Source organism: Nicotiana tomentosiformis, chromosome 8 (genome assembly GCF_000390325.3).
Source record: "Nicotiana tomentosiformis chromosome 8, ASM39032v3, whole genome shotgun sequence".
Classification (NCBI taxonomy): domain Eukaryota; kingdom Viridiplantae; phylum Streptophyta; class Magnoliopsida; order Solanales; family Solanaceae; genus Nicotiana; species Nicotiana tomentosiformis.
The window spans coordinates 72,562,816-72,583,642 of NC_090819.1; the positions used below are offsets into that span (position 1 = coordinate 72,562,816).

Genomic DNA, 20,827 nt, shown 5'->3' on the forward strand with positions numbered 1-20,827 from the left:
AAATGAGTAAGATTACTACTTGTTTTCCAAAAAAAATATTTTCTTGGAAAATATTTTCCACGAAAAACATTTTCTGTTATACCAAACACACCCTAAGTGTTCCAAATTACTCTCAAACATTCCCAAAACTAAACCAACCATCCCACAAGTCATAAAATATCAAACACACATACCGAAAGCATCAATAGAGGAACGGGGCTTAAATATACAAAACGATGGTCGGGTCGTTACAACGCACGCAAAAGTTGTTTCATCTCATGGATCATCAGCATAACCCGATCAACAAAAGAATGTGTGATTCTAAATATAGATTTCTTCAAGTGCAGATGACAATATAAATCTCGAAAAATCCCATTGGCGGCTCAAGACCATCACAAATCCGGAACATACATACTTTTTATGAGTTTGCTTGGGGTTTTATGAATTGTAGAATATGCTCCTTGACACCTTTCTTCGAGGGAAACAAAATCCAATGGTCAAAATCAGGACAACTCTTCCAGGCCCCATAGACTAAACTTTAGTATTTGTTCTTCATGGAGTAGCAGGTATGTTGTAAATTAGTGTCTTAGGTATCGGGTTTTATGGGAAATACTCGAATTTTGGACGCCTGACCCATTTGTATCTCTAGTATTTTGACAAGATATTGGTCCTCATTACAGCTCGCAAATACAAGCACCTGGTATATTCTCTACAATATTACAGGATAAATTACTAATCATATCTGTTGAGGTTTTGTTTTTAAGATGAAATAGTCTTGAAATGAGGGTGAATGGGAAATGGAGGGAAAATGAAATTTTTTGAGTAAAATTTTAAGTTTTCCTCTCTTGATAATGAGACATTGTCCCATATTGGAAGAGGAAAAGATTTTTGGTGGGTATATATATAATTGCTCTTCTTGTAGCTCTTAAAGAGTTAAGAAGAAAGCAAGCCTCGCACCGTCGTCGTCGTCACTCGCTCGGCTCGGCTTCGGCTACGGCTACGGCTATGGCTTCGGCTTCGGCTTCGGCTTCGGATTCGGATTCGGATTCGGTCAAATGATTGATTGATTAATTTTTTTCACCAAATTTATTTGTTAATAGTAACCGTGTATTGTCCACCAGGAAGCCGCCTAATGCTCTTCCCACCATGAATGTGCTTGCTCCACAAACAAGTGCTTGCTCCACAAACAAGCTAATGCTTGCTCCACCATAGAGGGTGGACGATTGTTCTTCTTCAACACTGGCTGCTATATATATGTACAGCAGCTGTTGAAGAAAGACACACACAATACACAAGACACAAAACTGAAATCGCTCAACAGACTTGGCTATACATTGCACTCCTTCCTCTCAGCATTTCCATACGATTTACTGAGTTTTTACTCCTTTGTTCTGTATTGTTTTAACTTCAAACAAAGCAACTGTAAGTGTGATTTGCTACCGAACTTTGTGTTCGCTGAAACACTGGGGTTTGAAGTACCGCTACACCAGTGTGTTATTCGTTCTATCCTGAGAGAAAATAATCCATAACCTTGGGTACTAGGAGGGGATTAAATTCCTTAAGGAAACACTGTGAATTCAGTGGGCTCGAATTAATTACTGTTTCATTACGATAACTTATATTTTCCAGAATTATTATTTACAAATACAGCAATATTGGCGGGACTAACAATCTTAAGGAATTTAATATTTATTTCTGTATTTGTGTTATTCTTATTATTCTGCAAACTAAAACCTTTGTGCTTTTGTGTACTCCCATTTTGGAGAGTAAAGCCTTCGTGGCATTTTGTTGGAGATTAAAATCTACGTGATTTTTACTCCAGTTTGAAAACGTGTATTAAACGTTTGTTTGTGTCATTCTTTTACAGAAAAAAAATGACGACTGAAAGCGAAAACCAAGTTGTTCCGATGGTGACTGCCAATGCATCGACAAGCCGAACACCGACAGAAAAACCCGGAAACTTTTTTGGGATTGATTTCAAGCGCTGGCAGTAGAAGATGTTCTTCTACTTAACTATGTTATGTCGACAGAAGTTCATCAAGGAAGATGTTCCTGATCTGCCAGATAAAACTCCAGAGAATGAACGCTTTATCGTGATTGAAGCGTGGAAGCATTCTGATTTTTTGTGCAAGAATTATATTCTTAGCGGACTGGATGATAATCTGTATAATGTATACAGTGGCGTGGAGACGTCAAAAGAATTGTGGAATGCGCTTGAAAAGAAATATAAAACTGAAGATGCCGGGATGAAGAAATTCGTTGCCGCAAAATTTTTGGACTACAAAATGGTAGATAGCAAGTCTGTTATTACCCAAGTCCAGGAATTGCAAGTGATTATTCATGATCTACTTGCTGAAGGTCTTGTCATCAATGAAGCATTCCAAGTAGCAGCAATGATTGAGAAGTTGCCTCCGTTGTGGAAGGACTTCAAAAATTATTTGAAACACAAACGAAAGGAAATGTCCCTTGAAGATCTCATTGTTCGGTTGAGAATCGAAGAGGACAATAAAGCTGCTGAAAGGAGAGGCCGTGGAAATTCAACAATAATGGGAGCAAATATTGTTGAAGATAACAAAAAGAGGAAGAAGGCTTCGGGTCCGAAATACAACCCAAGCAAGAAGCGGTTCAGTGGAAACTGCTATAACTGTGGAAAAAACGGACACAAATCTATGGAGTGTCGTGCTCCGAAGAAAGACAAGAAAAGGGGTCAAGCAAACATGGTAGTAAAGCATGATGATGTTGATAACTTGTGTGCCATGCTTTCTGAATGTAACTTGGTGGGAAATCCTAAACTGTGGTGGTTTGATTCAGGAGCCACTCGCTATGTTTGTGCAGTTAGAGAAGCTTTTGCTACTTATGCTCCTGCTGGACCCGGAGAAACAGTTTATATGGGAAATGCTTCAACAGCAAAAGATAAAGGATATGGGAAGATATTTCTGAAAATGACTTCTGGCAAGGTCATGACTTTGAACAATGTCCTTCATGTTCCCGAAATGAGAAAGAATTTAGACTCTACTGGACTTCTTGTTAAGCACGGTATTAAGTGCGTTTTTGTGTCCAACAAGGTTGTCATAAGTAAGAATGAAATATTTGTAGGAAAAGGTTACCTCACCGAGGGCCTTTTCAATCTAAATGTAATGGTTGTGGAAAATAATAATAATATTTCAGCTTCTTCTTACTTACTTGAGTCAAATGATTTATGGCATGTACGTTTGGGTCATGTCAATTATAAAACCTTGCGGAAAATGATTAACTTGGAAGTACTGCCCAAGTTTGAATGCGAAAAATCAAAATGTCAAACATGTGTGGAATCTAAGTATGTTAAACATCCTTATAAGTCAGTTGAAAGGAATTCAAATCCTTTAGACTTAATTCACACAGATATTTGTGACATGAAGTCAATACCATCTCGCGGTGGAAAGAAGTATTTCATAACTTTTATTGACGATGGTACTCGATATTGCTATGTTTACTTACTGAATAGTAAAGATGAAGCAATAGACGCATTCAGGCAATACAAAAATGAAGTTGAAACGCAACTTAACAAGAAAGTAAAAATGATAAGAAGTGATAGGGGTGGTGAATATGAATCTCCTTTTGAAGAAATATGTTTAGAATATGGAATTATTCATCAAACAACAGCCCTTAAACGCCCCAATCTAATGGGATTGCGGAAAGAAAGAATCGCACATTAAAGGAGATGATGAACGCGTTCTTGATAAGTTCTGGTTTGCCACAGAACTTGTGGGGGGAAGCCATTCTTACGGCTAATCGAATATTAAATCGAGTGCCCCATAGCAAAACACAATCCATTCCATATAAAAAAATGGAAAGGAAGGAAGCCCAACTTGAATTATTTTAAAGTGTGGGGGTGTTTGGAAAAAGTGCAAGTTCCTAAACCCAAAAGGGTAAAGATAGGACCAAAAATCGTTGATTGTGTTTTCATAGGATATGCGACAAATAGTAAAGCATATCGATTTCTGGTTCATAAATCAGAAAATCCCGACATTCATAATAATACGGTTATAGAATCAGATAATGCTGAGTTCTTTGAAAATATATATCCGTATAAAAAGGAATATGAGTCGTTTGGTGAAGGATCTAAACGACCTCGGGAAGAAAAAAAAAAGAAAGTACATGTAATCAGGAGGATCCAAGACGTAATAAACGTCAAAGAACTTCTACTTCATTTGGACAAGATTTTGTGACTTTCTTATTGGAGAATGAGCCTCAAACGTTTAAAGAAGCTATGATTTCTTCCGAATCATTGTTTTAGAAAGAGGCAGTCAATAGTGAAATAGAATCCATATTGAACAACCATACATGGAAATTGGTTGATCTTCCTCCTGGAAATAAACCTTTGGGTTCTAAATGGATTTTTAAGAGAAAAATCAAAGGTGATGGCACTATTGATAAATTCAAGGCAAGACTCGTAGTCAAAGGGTATAGACAACGAGAAGGTCTAGACTACTTTGATACATACTTTTCAGTTACAAGAATTACGTCCATACGGATGTTAGTAGCATTAGCTGCAGTGTATGGTCTTGAAATTCATCAAATAGATGTTAAGACAGCCTTCTTAAATGGAGAGTTGGAGGAAGAAATTTACATGGAACAACCTGAAGGGTTTGTGGTTCCAGGTAAAGAAAAGAAGGTATGTAGACTTGTTAAGTCTCTTTACGGACTAAAACAAGCACCCAAACAATGGCATGCGAAATTTGACCAAACAATGTTGTCAAATGGTTTTAAGATAAATGAATGTGATAAATGTGTGTACATTAAAAATGTTCCAAATCACATAGTCATTGTTTGCCTATATGTGGATGATATGCTGATAATGAGTAATGACATTGCCAACATAAATGCTACTAAGCGTATGCTCAATAGCAAGTTTGATATGAAAGACTTGGGAGTTGCTGATTTAATTCTGGGAATTAAGATCCATAAGACTCCTCAAGGTCTGGCATTGTCACAATCTCATTATATTAAGACAGTACTTGAAAAATTCAAGCACTTGGGCTTTAAAGTTGCAAAGACTCCAATTGACGTGAATCTTGCATTAGCAAAGAACAAAGGCCAAAGCATATCACAATTGGATTATGCTCGTGTATTGGGATGCTTAATGTATATCATGAATTGTACACGACCAGATATAGCTTGTGCTATAAGTAAACTGAGTCGATATACGAGCAATCCAGGCCAATCTCATTGGATGGCAATGAAACGAGTTTTGGGATATTTAGAACATACCCAGAATTTTGACTTGCACTACAGCAAATTTCCTGCGGTGATTGAGGGATACTGTGATGCAAATTGGATCACCGGTTCAACTGATTCTAAGTCCATGAGTGGATATGTATTCACTATTGGTGGAGGAGCGGTATCTTGGAAGTCGTCCAAACAAACATGTATTGCCCGCTCTACAATGGAGGCTGAATTCATAGCCTTAGATAAAGCCGGTGAAGAAGCTGAATGGCTCCGGAATTTCTTGGAAGACATTCCATTTTGGCCCAAACCATTGGCACCAATATGCATACATTGTGATAGTCAAGCGGCAATTGGAAGGGCTGGGAGCGTTATGTATAACGGTAAATCTCGTCATATACGACGAAGACATAAAACCGTTAGGCAATTACTCTCTAGAGGAATTATCACGATTGACTATGTAAAGTCAAGTGATAATGTGTCGGATCTACTTACAAAAGGCCTAACTAGAGAGGTAGTTGAGAAATCATCAAGGGGAATGGGGCTATGGCCGAGAACAAGTCATTGTGGCGGTAACTCTACCTAGAAGACTGGAGATCCCAAGATCTAGGTTCAAGGAGATCAAACAAAGTCATTAATGACGGTTCAACATTGTCAAATAAAATTTTAGTCCGTTCTCGTGATGAGACAATGTTCAGTACCAAGGATAAAGCATTAAGGCTTTTTAATAATTTCTAAATTTGATACGGGGTATATCAAATAGTGTATCTACAGGATGACACGTTTAGGAATCACCTATGTAAGTGTGAAGTGTTAGCCGCTTCAAGGAGAATTTTGTAAGGCCAGTTCTCTACGCACTTATGAAACCAGGCGGTGTTCATGGCTGAAACGAACACAACAATGAGAACCAAAGACAGTTAAGGGTTGATTGTGTGACTTATGGTTGTCTAGGTATACACCAAAGATCGGCGGTTCAAAGATATCAAATCTTCCGATTGACCGAGTATATCCGACATAAGTTTACTACGAAAAGTTCAAAGGGAAACCTACTTATCCAGATGCGATTAATCCTTGCTTGCAAATCACACAGTTTTTTCATGCATACTTCCGTGATATAGCCATTCCCCATTCATGTGGGGGATTGTTGAGGTTTTGTTTTTAAGATGAAATAGTCTTGAAATGAGGGTGAATGGAAAATGGAGGGAAAATAAAATTTTTTGAGTAAAATTTTAAGTTTCCCCCTCTTGACAATGAGACATTGTCCCATATTGGAAGAGGAAAAAAATTTTGGTGGGTATATATATAATTGCTCTTCTTGTAGCTCTTAAGGAGTTAAGAAGAAAGCAAGCCTCGCGCCGTCGTCGTCGTCGCTCGCTCGGCTCGGCTTCGGCTATGGCTTCGGCTTCGGCTTCGGCGGATTCGGATTCGGATTTGGTCAAATGATTGATTGATTAATTTTTTGGACCAAATTTATTTGTTAATAGTAAATATTAACGTAAGATTATCCGTATTTATAACGGATATTTTTCAATCCATGTATTGACCACCAGGCAGCCGCCTAATGCTCTTCCCACCATGAATGTGCTTGCTCCACAAACAAGTGCTTGCTCCACAAACAAGCTAATGCTTGCTCCACCATGGAGGGTGGACGCTTGTTCTTCTTCAACACTGGCTGCTATATATATGTGCAGCAGCTGTTGAAGAAAGACACACACAATGCACAAGACACAAAACTGAAATCGCTCAACAGATTTGGCTATACATTGCACTCCTTCCTCTCAGCATCCATACGATTTTCTGAGTTTCTACTCCTTTGTTCTGCATTGTTTTAACTTCAAACAAAGCAACTGTAAGTGTGATTTGCTACCGAACTTTGTGTTCGCTGAAACACTGGGGTTTGAAGTACCGCTACATCAGTGTGTTATTCGTTCTATCCTGGGAGGAAATAATCCATAACCTTGGGTACTAGGAGAGGATTAAATTCCTTAAGGAAACACTGTGAATTCAGTGGGCTCGAATTAATTACTGTTTCATTGCGATAACTTATATTTTCCAGAATTATTATTTACAAATACAGCAATATTGACGGGACTAACAATATCTACAACAGAGCGCTGAGAAATCCTCATGGTATAATACTAGCGACTTTGCTAACACTTCTGGAAACTAACATCAGGAAAGTTAACTAATTGAACATAGCAAATTAATGCCTTCCCACATTAAATTTACTATATAAAGACTATCCAAAAGACTTGCCATGAATACAAAATCTTGATATGTCTCCATAGCCATACAACTACTAGTTCAACTATTAGTAATTGCAACATACGATTTTATCAGAGAGCACAAACCTCCAGATGAGAGAGTATTAGGGAAGAACATGGACTAGACCAAGTAAAAATAATAAGCAAAGCCATGGCACTTAATCCATGACTTCTTCGGGTTCAAGTAACACACAGTCTTCTTCTGTGAAAACTTCAAGTATGATTCTAACATTGGGTGATGCTCGGCCGAATAGTTTCATCTCATCATCCATCATCTGTGTACTCCGATGAAAGTGATGTGCAACATTCCAAATTAAGATTTCCTCGAGTACAGGTGCTGATGCCAATATAAATCTAACAAATTCCATTTCCGTCTCAGCACCAGTAAAATAACTCATCTCCACTCTTTGAAGCAGCTTCGCAACACCACACGAGATTGATTGGGCTCGTAAGAATTGTACAACAGGTTCCACAACATTTCCCGCTGAAACCTAATGGGTTATCAAGGAATGGTTAGGTGAGTCCAAATGAGGAAACCATATTCAATAACATTAATAAGAAAAAAGCAGAGTACTTACAGTAATATCAATTGTAAGCTCTTGTAATTTGGGGCAGCTTGTAATCAAGTAAACAGCACCTGAAACCTGCTCAACGTTTCTGAAAGACATGTCCGACATTCTGAGAGATTTGATATTGTTCAGAGCAGTTGGGGGACTCTCTGGTACACCTCCCATGATCAAGTACTAGACGCAAGTCAAAAATTCGTTTGAAATACGAATCAGATACATCATTTGGTTATGATACGTAGAAAGTTTCATTAGACTATAATTAATAGTATCACAAATGTACATTACCTCTAATGTAGAATTACATAGATCCAGTTCCTTCAGGGAAGGCATGTAATGGAAGAACTTTGTAAGATTAGAACAAACATGAGATGGATAAGGCAAGACTCGTGAAACAGAAAGATACACAGAAACGTTTTCAAGCATAGGAGCGTTCTTGAAGCAAATGGACTTTGATTCTCCTGTAAAATCAAAGAATTTGAGAGTAGGGGCATCAATTTCAAGGGTGTCAAAGTCTGTGCACCAACGCAACATTAATCTTTCAAGCGATGGGCATTTTAAGATGAAATCTTTGAATGTTGCTGGAACAAAGGTGACATGCTGAAGATCAAGACTAATAAGCTTCTCAAACCCTTCGAAACCGGGTGGAGGGTGGAACAAGCATTCACTAACTTCCAGATACCTTAGTTCCTGGAATGTAAACAAGTGAGAAGGTAAATAATATTTGTTGTCTGACCACATGTAAAGGGTGAATTCCTGGATATTTTTCTTTGACAAGAAGAGTATCCAGTGATCAATATCCGGACAACTTTTCAAGTTACGACCTCCAAGTTTAAACTTCAGTATTGGTCCTCTATGGAGTAGTAGGACTTGGTAAATGATTGCCTTGGCTTCTTGTTTTTCTTTGAAAGACTTGAAAAACTCATCACTAAAATCAAGTTCTTGACGTGTTACCCATTTGTACCTCCAGTCTTTTGACAAGATACTGGTCTTCACTGCATCTTTCAAAGGCAAGCACCCTAGAATCCCATCCACAACATTACAAGGCAAATTGCTAATTGTAACTACACCAGATCTACTAGCACTCCTCATGGTCTAGTACTGACGAGTTTGCAGGCTACCCTGAAAATTAAAATCTGGGATAGAGAAAATATCCAAATTCTCATTAGTACACATTTCAACAATGTATGCATAACTATAATAACTAGTAGTTCAACGTTTTCTACTACATAAAATTTTAGCGTTTTACCATCGGAGTTATTTTGGTAATGATGATGAAATGAGGATTCACATTGCCAATCCCAAATTGTTTGGGACTGAGTATTAGTAGCTGTCGTTGTTGTTGTTTGTTTAGCTATATCAGAGAGACAAAATCATGATACATCAAAGAGTACCAGGAAAGAACGTAGATTGGAGATAGCAGTGGTGCATACAGGAATTTAATCAAGGAGATTAAAGAAGTGCGCTCATGCGTGTAGGGAATTCAAGATAGAAGTAAAATATACTCTAATTAATCATGTTGTTTTAGCAGATAAATGAAACTTAGAAGACCAAGAGTTACATAACATATTAGGAATACAAGCTGAAGCATCTGAAAGAGAGAGCACCCAAGGGAGATGTTAAAATTCTAAAAAGGAATACTCTCTTATGACATTTTAAGTTCTTGAAGATCGCCTACTTGCCCATTTATAGAGATAAGTCATTCTCTCGATATGAAAAAATTATATAGGTAACATAAACTAGGATATGCAACTCAATTGTGAGGAACATCCGAACAACATCTGTTCTCATCTCTAAACAGGTCAAACAAAACACACCACCGGGGAAATGAAAAGAGAAAACCTCATAGTGCGCATCCTACCAGAAATGTTTGGAGGGAGGCCAAAAAAGACCGGAAATAAGAACCAACTGACGACCCACACGACAGAGAAAGCAAATGAAAAGGAATCTGGATCTGGGAAAGTCTGGAAATAAAGGTACATGAGATCTTTGACATGGAACAATGGCCGCCTCTCGAGTGGTAAGGACTTTTCACAAACCTCCCAGCTGCTGGAACGAGCGATGGTAGGCCTATTGCAACTCAAGAGAGGGCTATTCCAAAGCCTATCAATCATCAATGTCTCAGGGATACGGAGCTGAATTACAGAAAACGGAAGATTGAAGCTGCAGTTCCAGTTGCTTCGACTGCTGGAACAAGTAATAGTAGGTCTATTGCAACACCTATTCCAAAGTCTGTTAATGCCTCAAGGGAAAAAGAGTCACAATTACAGCAAACTGGGGCTGAAGCTGAAGCTGCAGCTCCAGTTGCTCCAGTGGGGAATGGATTTGGAGATCCCTCTGCATGCAGATGAATGTACTTCTAGTGTGGCTCGTATCTCATATGCTCGATTGTTGGTAGAAATGGACATAAAAGGAACAATCCCTAGCACAATTGAAGTCCAGGATCCTAATGGAGTTGACCAAGTGATCGAGTATGAATGGGTGCCAGAGTACTGCTCGATTAGCTTACAGGTTGAGCACAAATGTCAGAATCCCAAACCACCAGTTCCACAGCCCAAAATGAGAAATGCTAAGGGTAGAATGGAGTGGGTGAAGCAAGGCTCAAAGGAAGATGGACACAGGGAGAGAGTATCTGGGCAGGAGGCTGTGAAGGGGTCTAATATAGGAGGTGCTTCTCAACAGCCGCAGATAGTGGTGTTCGTCGGTCGGAACGGTACGGTATTTAGATATTTCGGTTCGGTATTTTCGGTATTCGATTTTTCTTAAAATGCTATACCAATACCGCACCTAATTAAATTCGGTATGGTTCGATTTTTCTCTTTTCGTTTTCGGTTTATTCGATTTGTTAACTTCGGTTTGAATACTAACTAGTGTATAGAGTCATAGACTTGTGATATTCTTAATTAAAGTACTCAAAATTATAAAACTAAAAACGTTTGTTGACAAAAGTTTTATCCAAAACCAGCAAATATCAACTTAGAGAGAGAAAATTGTACACAAAGGAATAAACTTGATCATTAGAAATGTCTCGTTACTTGCTTAGAATTAATTGATGAACTTAGACAATAAGGGAAAGTAAAATTTTAGATTTTTTATATTTATGTTATAATTAATAATGTGTATTGTGTAATATAATATATATTTCGGTACGCTATTGTTATTTCGGTATTTCATTTTAAAATACCATACTTAATACCAATTATTTTTTTTAAACTTAAACCAATACCATTCCGAATACCAAAATATCGAATACAAAATACCAAAATTTTTTGTTTCGGTACGATAATTCGATATTTACCAAATTATGCAGAGCCCTAGGCCTGCAGATAAGATCAAATGTAGGCCAGCAGGTTATACAAGGAGGGCAGGAAAGAAATTAGAGGGAGAAAAAGACTGCACAAGTTGATGCTCCAGAATTTTAGTACTGTGACTGTTACTAATGGGATCCAGTCCCCTTGCTATAAATGAGACACAGCAGGTGGATCCTACTCATTCCATCTCAGAGAAGCAAAAAGAGTTAAAGGTGCTCCTTAGAGAAAATAATGTAGTATTAGTTGCAGTTTTAGAGCATAGAGTAAATGACAACAAGGCTGGCCAGATAATAAAGAGAATTGCAACTGGATGGGAATGGTGATCCAAATATGCCTGCTGTGCTAGGGGCAGAATTTGGCTATTGTGGGAATTCACAGAGGATTGACTGTAGCATTATGGAGCTGAATACTCAATATTCTACAGCAGGTTCAAGAAAAAATGAGGGATCTTGTACATTATAATGAAAAGGAACTCAGAATGCGGCTAGAGAAGTGGACACTAGTTGAGGAAAGTATTCTACACCAGAAATCAAGGGGTGCAGTGGTTGAAATTAGGGGATTCTAATTCTTCATATTTTCATGCCTGCATGAAGAATGATGCAGAACCAGGAATTGATTCAAGAGGACATTTTGAACTTCTATAAGAATGATCAACCTTGTAAACCTATAAAATGTTATAGCAAGGCGGCAAAACAAACTTAATTCTTCTGAATAGGGAAGGAAACAACAAAACAAAAATATATTAGAAAACCAAATGTCTCGTGTTTTCTTATTGACTTTGATAAACATCATATAACCAAATATGGTAAATGAAATTCTTTTGTAGCTTGTCGCAAGTTTCTTGCGAATTTTCTTTGATCAAAAGATAACTTTTATTAAATAGTACCAAAAATGTACTGTAAAAGTACCAAAAACTAGTATTTAAAATGGCAAACGGTGTTGGGCGGTGCGGTTGCAGGGCAAACCCGCATAAACCCGTGAAGACTTCAATCTGCGCTGTTCCGCATAGCATAATATGTTGTTTTTAACCCGCCCCGCCCCGCATAGCATAATCTGTTGTTTTTTTCTTTTTTGAATGAATTTGATAGTAAAATATGAGACTCATAAAATTCCTTTTCATTTTTCTGCTAAGTAGTATTAATTTAATTTAAAAGGTTTTTACCATCTTATAAAACACATGTTGAAAATGTTCTAAATGTTATCATTATTTAATTAAGTACATATTATTGATGAACTATGGTATCTGTGAGTGAAGCTATGATTAGGATAAGCAGCTAAATGAAGAGACCATTCTTTGATGAGACATCGAAAGGCTTTTTACAGGTTCAAGTAAATGCCAGAATTTCCAAGTATCACTTAGCTTTAAGTTCATCTTATGCAACATTTTTTTATCCCAAGAATAGTAGCTTAGTTTGGTATATGTTCTATTTCTGGTGAAATATTGATTGTTGTTCAAGTAAATTAGCATTCACATCTCAAAGCTTAGGACAAAGAAACCCAAAAAAAAGATAATTTCGTATTATCGTGATCTTAGATTACTAGACTGTGACAAAAGACATGAACTTGCTTTTCTGGACAAATACATTCAGCAAACAATTAAAGAGCTACACAATTGCTCTGAGAAATATTTCTATTAATTTGTTGAGGTTGAAATTGAACACGGTAAGGTTTGTATTTCTATGCAAAGGAGACGAAGAAACAGTACAGTCAGGCAAAAAAAGCCAATCTTTCCAGATCATTAAGAGAACAACCAGAAATTTTAAGTTAAAAGCTCTAATTTTTGTACAAATTTAAAATCCTAACCTGCACCGGTCCCGCAATTATTTTTTAATTTCGACCCAAACCGCATGTTTTTAAACCCGCATAGCCCCTTATGTGTCAAAACTCGCACCGCCAGCATGCCATCCCTATTTACACTATGCTTGGATCATGTTATCCATCGTTTTATAATGTATTATATTGTACTATACTGTATTGTATTGTATTGTTTTATGGATACAACGTTTGAATAGATTGTATCGTTTACTGTTGTTAAATAATATTTTTGTTGTTAGTTTGATGGTATCGTACAGTACTGTAACTGATAAGTTCACTAAAATACCCGCAATTATTTTAAATAAAATTTATCAAGAATTACACATAAAAAAATATTTAAGAAAACCTCTTTCTACTAATTTATCATTAATTACGTAACTTGGAAACAAGAGCAAAAATCTTGAAAAAAGGTTAACTAATATTAGCAACACCAAAAAAAAATTAAAACGATGAAAAGAGACAAAGAATCGAACGGAGACTTGGATAATAAAAAAAATTGGGCAAACCAACTCTAGAAAAGATGGAAGAAGACAAAGTAGGTCAATAGGTTGGAGATTTAGAATTAAAATAAAATAAAAATTAAATGATAAAATAGAATTATGGAGTAATAAGTAAGGGCATAATTAGAAAAGAAAATAGGAAACGATCCCACCACACCAAATCGGTTGTTTCATAAAATGGGACTTTTGGTTGTTCAGGAACAATGGATTTAACAATACGATACAATCAATTTTAAATAAATAATTAAAACAAATATTGTTTTGGGATAACAATACAATACACTACAATACAATGGGTAACAACCATCCAAATAAGCTGTTAAGGGAGAAGGATAGACAGCGGACCTATTATCCACCGAATTTTGAACTTTCTGGCACTGGCCCTCAAGATTAAATTTTTTTTAAAAATGGGGAAAATAAAAAATTAAAGAGCAAAACTATATAATGAAATCATGGAGTCCAGAGAATTACCAGTAGAGAGAGAGATCCAAAAGCTACAACTTTTCAGTGCCCTTTTTACAGTTCTTTTTCTTCATTTCTCCGTGGAGGGTACAACGCTGCCAAGTGCCATAAAATGGTGAAAGTTGGTGGCGTTTCGTATTTTTTAACTCCTCCCTCAATGCATTTAAAGAAAAGATTTGGGGAATAAATTGTTTAATTATTCTTTCCAACTACGTCATGATTAATATATAAGCGTAACTTGCACGCATTTTGTCCACATCAGATATGCTTCAGCCACCTAAACATAAGTATAGTCAAACGGTCAAATATGGTTATTAATACTTTTTCTATCGAGTAAAAGTGTTAAAATGAAAAAATTATAAGTTTATATACCGGGATAACAAATTAGTGCAAGTTTAAGTGGTCCCGAGGCCGTTTTACCTAATATATAACGTTTGCAACTAATTCAGAAAAAAAAAAAAAAAAAAAAAAGGTAATTCCACTTCTTATTGTATTACTTGACCAAACATTGTCTACTTCATGACTTTATTTTTACATTTTAATTCAAATAAACATAAAAAGCTTAATTAAGAACTCTCATAAAGGTATCAATATGTCGGGTCGGTTCAGATCGGTCCTGAAAAAAGACAAATCAGGGCGGTCTCAGTACCAGGCATATTAGACCCGATCTTTGGGGGGGCTAAATCTGGCCCGGGAAGGGCCGAGTTTGCTATATATATATATATATATATATATATATATATATAGATAGTAAAGTATAAAAAACTTAACATCTTAAATGAATATTTTAATTTTTCTTAACTATTAAGTGCAAATAAGACACTAAGACTAATATTTGGATAAAAGCTTCAAAGGCTTAAGAGCCTTAAATTTCAGTAAATAATACCTTAAACATGAAGACTTTTAATACAATTTGCATGTTCTATTTTTATTCTTAAACTTTGCAAATTTAAAGTTTACAACAACTAAATCAAACTCCAATTCATTCAAAGCTTGCAAACATGATTTTTCTAATTTAATAAATTTAATTAAAAAACAAAGAGAATCTTTAAATTCAATCTATGGACGATCTTATGTTCTTCCTTTGTTTTTTCCTTCCGATTCAATTCAATCTTTCACCTTCTAGCGACCTTCTACTTCATCTATCCCATGTTGGTGCCTATTAAACAAGTGTTTGAGCAGAATACACGTTCCTCCTCTTGGGTTTGTGCTTATATGTTTGCGTACAAAGTTTACTTAGAACTGTATGTATTTATTTGATCAAAATAATTTCACACCTTACTTCTTCTTCGAAGCCTACGCGCACGAGAAGGACTATCCATTATGCAAATGGATTTTGATACAATTTAAAAGAGAAAGAGGGAGAGAGAACAAGAATAGAGAGGGAGAGTTGTGTGTATAGAAATGATGAAGAGGAGGGGAGGGTGAAGGGGGTGTCCATATATAGCTTTTCATAAGGGTAGATTTGTAATTAAGGGAGGGGTTAGTTTTTAAATAAAAGGGGTCAAAAAGACTATTTGTACGATTTCAGTTGTTGGGCAACGGTCACTAATGTTTCATGTTATCTCTTTCATTATTAATTATTGTTCATGTTATCTCTTTCATTGTTGATTTTTATTATTTGAAGTCATTATTGCATGTTATCTCTTCCATTGTGAGTATTCTCATTTAATATTGTGGTTATACATTATCTCTCTCATTGTTGAGTTATTGATATTGAAGTTGTAAAAGTTGTTATCACGTTGAGGCGATATTATTATTGTTGAGACATCTTCCTTTTTGTGCATTTTATATTCATTGTTGTTGTTGATATTCTTGTACACATTGTGGTGGAGTCATGGGCTATTGTTGTGGAAACATTGATATTGTTGATTGTTGGCAAGTTGTGATATATGGGCACTTGTGCTAGTTGTTATTGTGATGTGATATTGATGAGCATTCAGCAGTATAAAGCTTGAGGTTAATGTGTGTGCGGCGGTATAAGGTAGGACTTATGCGTGTGTTGCTTATAGGGGAACTATGTGAAGCCACACGGTGTCATATGGTGGGATAAAGTGCGTGTAGCTATTTCTAGAAAACTGTTTTCAATACCTATTTCAAATATAAGGCTCACGCAGCGGTATAAGAAAAGATTGTGATTGAGATTGTGAATTGTGAATATGAGACGGTACCTCGGTTGTGATTCTTGATATATATACACGACGCGATACCTCGGTGGTGATTCTTATTGTACACGAGGCGGTACCATTTATGATTCTTATTGTTTCGTTCTTCCTTGATTTTGTCAGTTATTATCCGTATATGATTATTGTGGTTCTATTTAACTGATTTCTTTAAGTTATTTTCATGCTTACAATTCTGGTATTAGTTCATGTTCTTAACTGTTTCGTATCAATTGTTTCTCTGCTTTCTATTATTTATCCTTATTACGTTTTCATACTGTTTATTGATATCCTAGTAGGTTTCTTGACCTAGTCCCATCACTACTCTACCAAGGTTAGGCTCGATACTTACTGGGTACCATTGTGGTATAATCATACTATGTTCTGTACATCTTTTTATGCAAATCCAGGTACGTCGGCCCTGACAGACGCAAGGGTTGATTGAGTAGATGTCTTTGGAGACTTCAAAATATACCTGTTCTATGTCCACAGGTCTCGGAGTCACCTTCCCTATTTTTACTTTCTATTGTATTTTCTTTCGGTCAGTGATGTATTAGATATTCTAGTTTTATTCTATAGAACTTATGACTCGATTCCACCGGTCTTGGGGAGTGTTTTGTTGAGATTCTGTTTTCGGAAGTTTGTATGAGTTTATCATACTTGTTTTAGTACTTTATTAATTACATCTGTCAAGTTGTTATCATATGTTAGGCTTACCTAGTCGTAGAGACTAGGTGCCATCACGACATCCTACGAAGGAAAATTGGGGTCGTGACAAGTTGGTATCAGAGCTTTAGGCTCATAGGTGTTATAAGTCATAAGCAAGTTTAGTAGAGTCTTGTGGATCGGTACGGAGATGTCTGTACTTATCGTTTAGAGGCTACGAAACTGTTTGGAAAAACTTCACTTCTTTGATTCCTTATCGTGCGAATTGGTTGACTTCGAAATTGAATCTTTGACTTTCTATTCTCTCAAAGATGGTGAGGACACGCCTCGCTGGATCCGACGATCAAACACCCGTCCCCTGCTAGAGCCACACCAAGGCCGGGTCGGGGCAAAGGCCGAGGAGGGGCACGTGGTGCATCCAGAGCACCTGCCCGAGCTGCGACCGAGGAGCCACCAGTAGCTCAAGTTGGGGGACAGGTACCCGAGGTGCCTGTTGCCACCCCAGCACTTCAGGAGACCCTCGCACAGTTCATGAGCATGTTCTGTACCTTAGCTCAGACGGGGTTGATTCCACTTGCAGCAGCCACATCTTAGGCTGGGAGAGGAGCTCAAACTCCCGCAATCCGTACCCTAGAGCAGTGAGTCCAGGTTGATCAGGTACCAGGGGTTATACCAGTACATCCTATTATTCCAGTTCAGCCCGTGATTAAGGCAGTAGCATCTAAGGAGGAGCAGCTTAGACTCGAGAGGTTCAAGAAGTATCATCCTCCTACTTTCAGTGGTTTAGCTTCAGAGGATGTACATGATTTTCTTAAAGACTGCCACCATATTCTCCGCACCATGGGTATTGTGGAGACGAGTGGGGTTGTAGCCCACCCGATGCAACTTCACTTACCTAGACTCGGTTTTAAGAGTTATTCTTGAGAGTGTTTGTTCCTCAAACCCTTAGGGATGCATGGTGCACGGAGTTTGAGTAGTTGTACCAGGGTATTATGACAGTGTCAGAATATGCTGCCCGATTCAGTGATTTGTACAGATATGCACCTGCCTTGGTTTCTACAGTCAGAGAGCGAGTTCTCGATTCATCGAGAGGCTCAACTATGATATTAGATTCAGCATGGCCTGAGAGTTGGAGACAGATACCCCATATCAGCAGGTGGTAAAGATAGCACGGAGGTTGGAGGGTATGCAGAGCCTTAAGAGGGAGGACAGGGAAGATAAGAGGCCTCAAGGTACTGGAGGATTTAGTGGTAGCCACGCTGCAGCTACAACCCGTCTTGATAAAGGCTATGTGAGTTGTCCAATTCACTCAGCATTTCCAGCTTCTAGTGGTGCTCTGAATGTTCCGAGATCTCAGGTTGCACACTTTGCTTAGCCACTTTCTAGTGCACCTCCAGCATGGGGTGCCTTCAGCGGTCAGTCTAGCAACCACACCCACCGAGAGCTTGCTTTAAGTGTGGTGATACCCGCCACATGGTTAGAGACTGCCTTAGACTCAGGAGTGGTGCAACTCCACAGACCACTCAGGCTCCACGGATTCAGTCAGGTCCACAGACTTTTCAGGCCATGATTGCTACCCTAGTTGCTGCTCCACCCGCATAGCCAGCTAGGGGTGGGGTACATGCGGGTAGAGGTCGCCTTAGAGGGGGAGGCTAGGCCCAATTCTATGCTTTTCCAGGTAGGACAGAGGCAGTTGCTTTAGACTCATTCATTAAAGGTATGGTTCCGGTTTTCCATAGAGATGTATCAGTCTTATTTGATCGGGGATCCACTTATTCATATTTGTCATCTTACTTTGCTTCGTATTTGGATATATCTCGTGATTCTTTGAGTTCTCTGTTTATGTGTCCACACCTGTGGGAGATTCCATTGTTGCGGACCAAAGTTGATCTATTGCTACTTAGTATGGTAGAATTTGATGTTATCTTGGGCATGGACTGATTTTTGCCCTATCATGCTATTCTAGATTGTCACGCCAAGACTGTGACGCTGGCTATGCTAGGTTTACCACGGTTAGAGTAGAGGGGTGCATTAGATTATGTTCCTAGTAGGGTTGTATCATTTCTAAAGGCTCAGCGGATGGTTGAGAAGGGGTGTGATGATTATCTAGCCTTTGTGAGAGATGTCAGTGCCGATACTCTTACTGTTGAGTCAGTTCTAATAGTGAGAGACTTCCCAGATATATTTCCAGCGGATCTTCCAGGCATGCCACCCGATAGGGATATTGACTTTGGTATTGACTTGTTGCCGGCCACTCAACCCATTTCTATTCCACCATATCGTATGGCCCAAGCGGAGCTGAAGGAGTTAAAGGAGCAGTTGCAAGAGTTGCTTGATATGTGTTTCATTCGGCCTAGTAAATCATTATGGGTGCTCCGATCTTTGAAGAATAAGGATGGTTCTATGAGCATGTGTATTGATTAACGGTAGTTGAACAAGGTTACAGTGAAGAACAAGTATCCATTGTCATGCATTAATGATTTGTTTGATCATATACAAAGTGCCAGAGTATTCTCAAGGATTGATTTGCGTTCAGGGTATCATCAACTGAAGATTCAGGATCCAGATATTCCAAAGATTGCCTTTAGGACTCGGTATGGTTACTATAAGTTCCTTGTGATGTCATTTGGGCTGACCAACACCCCATCAGTATTTATGTACCTGATGAACGATGTATTCCAGCCTTATCTTGATTCATTCGTCATTGTGTTTATTGATGATATCTTGGTGTACTCCCGCGGCCAAGAAGATCATGAGCAGCACTTGAGGATCGTGCTTCAGACCTTGAGAGAGAAGAAAATGTATGAAAAATTCTCAAAGTGTGAATTCTGGCTTGATATGGTGGTATTTTTGGGTCATATGGTGTCGAGTGAGGGGATCAAGGTAGATCTGAAGAAGATTGAAGCAGTTCAGAGTTGGCCCAAACTGTCCTCAGCTATTGAGATTCTGAGTTTCCTTGGTTTGGTCGGGTATTATCGCTGTTTTGTAGAGGGTTTCTCATCTATTGTTGCACATATGACCAGGTTGACCCAGAAGGGTGCTCCTTTCAGATGGTCCGAGGAGTGTGACGCGAGCTTTCAAAAGCTCAAGGCTGTTTTGACTATAGCCCAGTGTTGGTATTGCCTACAGGCTCAGGGTCTTAAACCGTGTATTGTGATGCGTCACGTGTTGGCCTTGGCGCGATGTTGATGCAAGATAGTAGGGTGATTGCCTACGTGTCTAGACAACTGAAGACCCATGAGAAGAATTATCCGGTTCGTGACTTGGAGTTGGCAGCCATTGTTCATGCATTGAAGATTTGGCGACATTATTTATACGATGTCCCTTGTGAGGTTTTTAAAGATCACCGGAGTCTACAACATCTGTTCAAATAGAAAGATCTTAACTTGCGGCAACGAAGGTGGTTAGAGTTGATTAAGGACTATGATAACACCATTTTATATCATCCCAAGAAGGCCAATGTGGTGACCGATGCCTTGAGCCGAAAGGCGGAGAGTTTGGGCAGTTTAGCATATCTACCGGCAGCGGAAAGGCCATTAGCATTGGATGTTCAGGCCTTGGCCAACCAGTTTTTTAGATTAGATGTTTCGGAGCCCAGTCGAGTTCTTGCTTTTGTGGTTTCTCGGTCTTTCCTATATGATCGCATAAGAGAGAGTCAATATGACTACCCCCATTTGCTTGTCCTCAAGGACACAGTTCAGCACGGCGATGCCAAGGAGGTTTCTATTGGGGATGACGGTATGTTACGGATGTAGGGCCGATTATGTGTGCCCAACGTGGATGGGTTGTGTGAGTTAATTCTTCAGGAGGCACATAGTTCGTGGTACTCCATCCATCCGGGTGCCGCTAAGATGTATAAGGACATAAGGTAGCACTATTGGTGGAGGAGGATGAAGA

The 20,827-nt window shown here is 38.3% G+C and overlaps 1 protein-coding gene across 2 annotated transcripts; it reads right to left on the reverse strand.

The window, feature by feature from the left end:
* Window positions 1-7,299: 7,299 nt before the first annotated feature.
* On the reverse strand, window positions 7,300-14,258 carry LOC104091343 (F-box/FBD/LRR-repeat protein At1g13570-like). Of its 2 annotated transcripts, none has more exons than XM_009596669.4 (4): window positions 14,112-14,258; window positions 8,303-9,150; window positions 8,027-8,191; window positions 7,300-7,939 (listed from the first exon to the last, which is right to left on the reverse strand). In XM_009596669.4, exons 2-4 carry the CDS (start codon window positions 9,104-9,106, stop codon window positions 7,607-7,609), a joined length of 1,302 nt encoding a protein of 433 aa, XP_009594964.1. In that variant the 5' UTR covers window positions 9,107-9,150; window positions 14,112-14,258; the 3' UTR covers window positions 7,300-7,606. The 2 variants fall into 2 exon arrangements, with proteins under 2 accessions (XP_009594964.1, XP_070038523.1); XM_070182422.1 differs by lacking the exon at window positions 14,112-14,258 and adding an exon at window positions 9,876-11,069.
* Between the last annotated feature and the right edge of the window lie 6,569 nt (window positions 14,259-20,827).

Coding starts and splice junctions, on each gene's coding strand:
- LOC104091343 (XM_009596669.4), bottom strand. CDS start 9,106: ATGAGGAGTGCTAGTAGATCTGGTGTAGTTACAATTAGCAATTTGCCT. Junction 8,192..8,302: donor TATGTAATTCTACATTAGAG/GTAATGTACATT, acceptor ACTTGCGTCTAG/TACTTGATCATGGGAGGTGT. Junction 7,940..8,026: donor AGCTTACAATTGATATTACT/GTAAGTACTCTG, acceptor ATAACCCATTAG/GTTTCAGCGGGAAATGTTGT.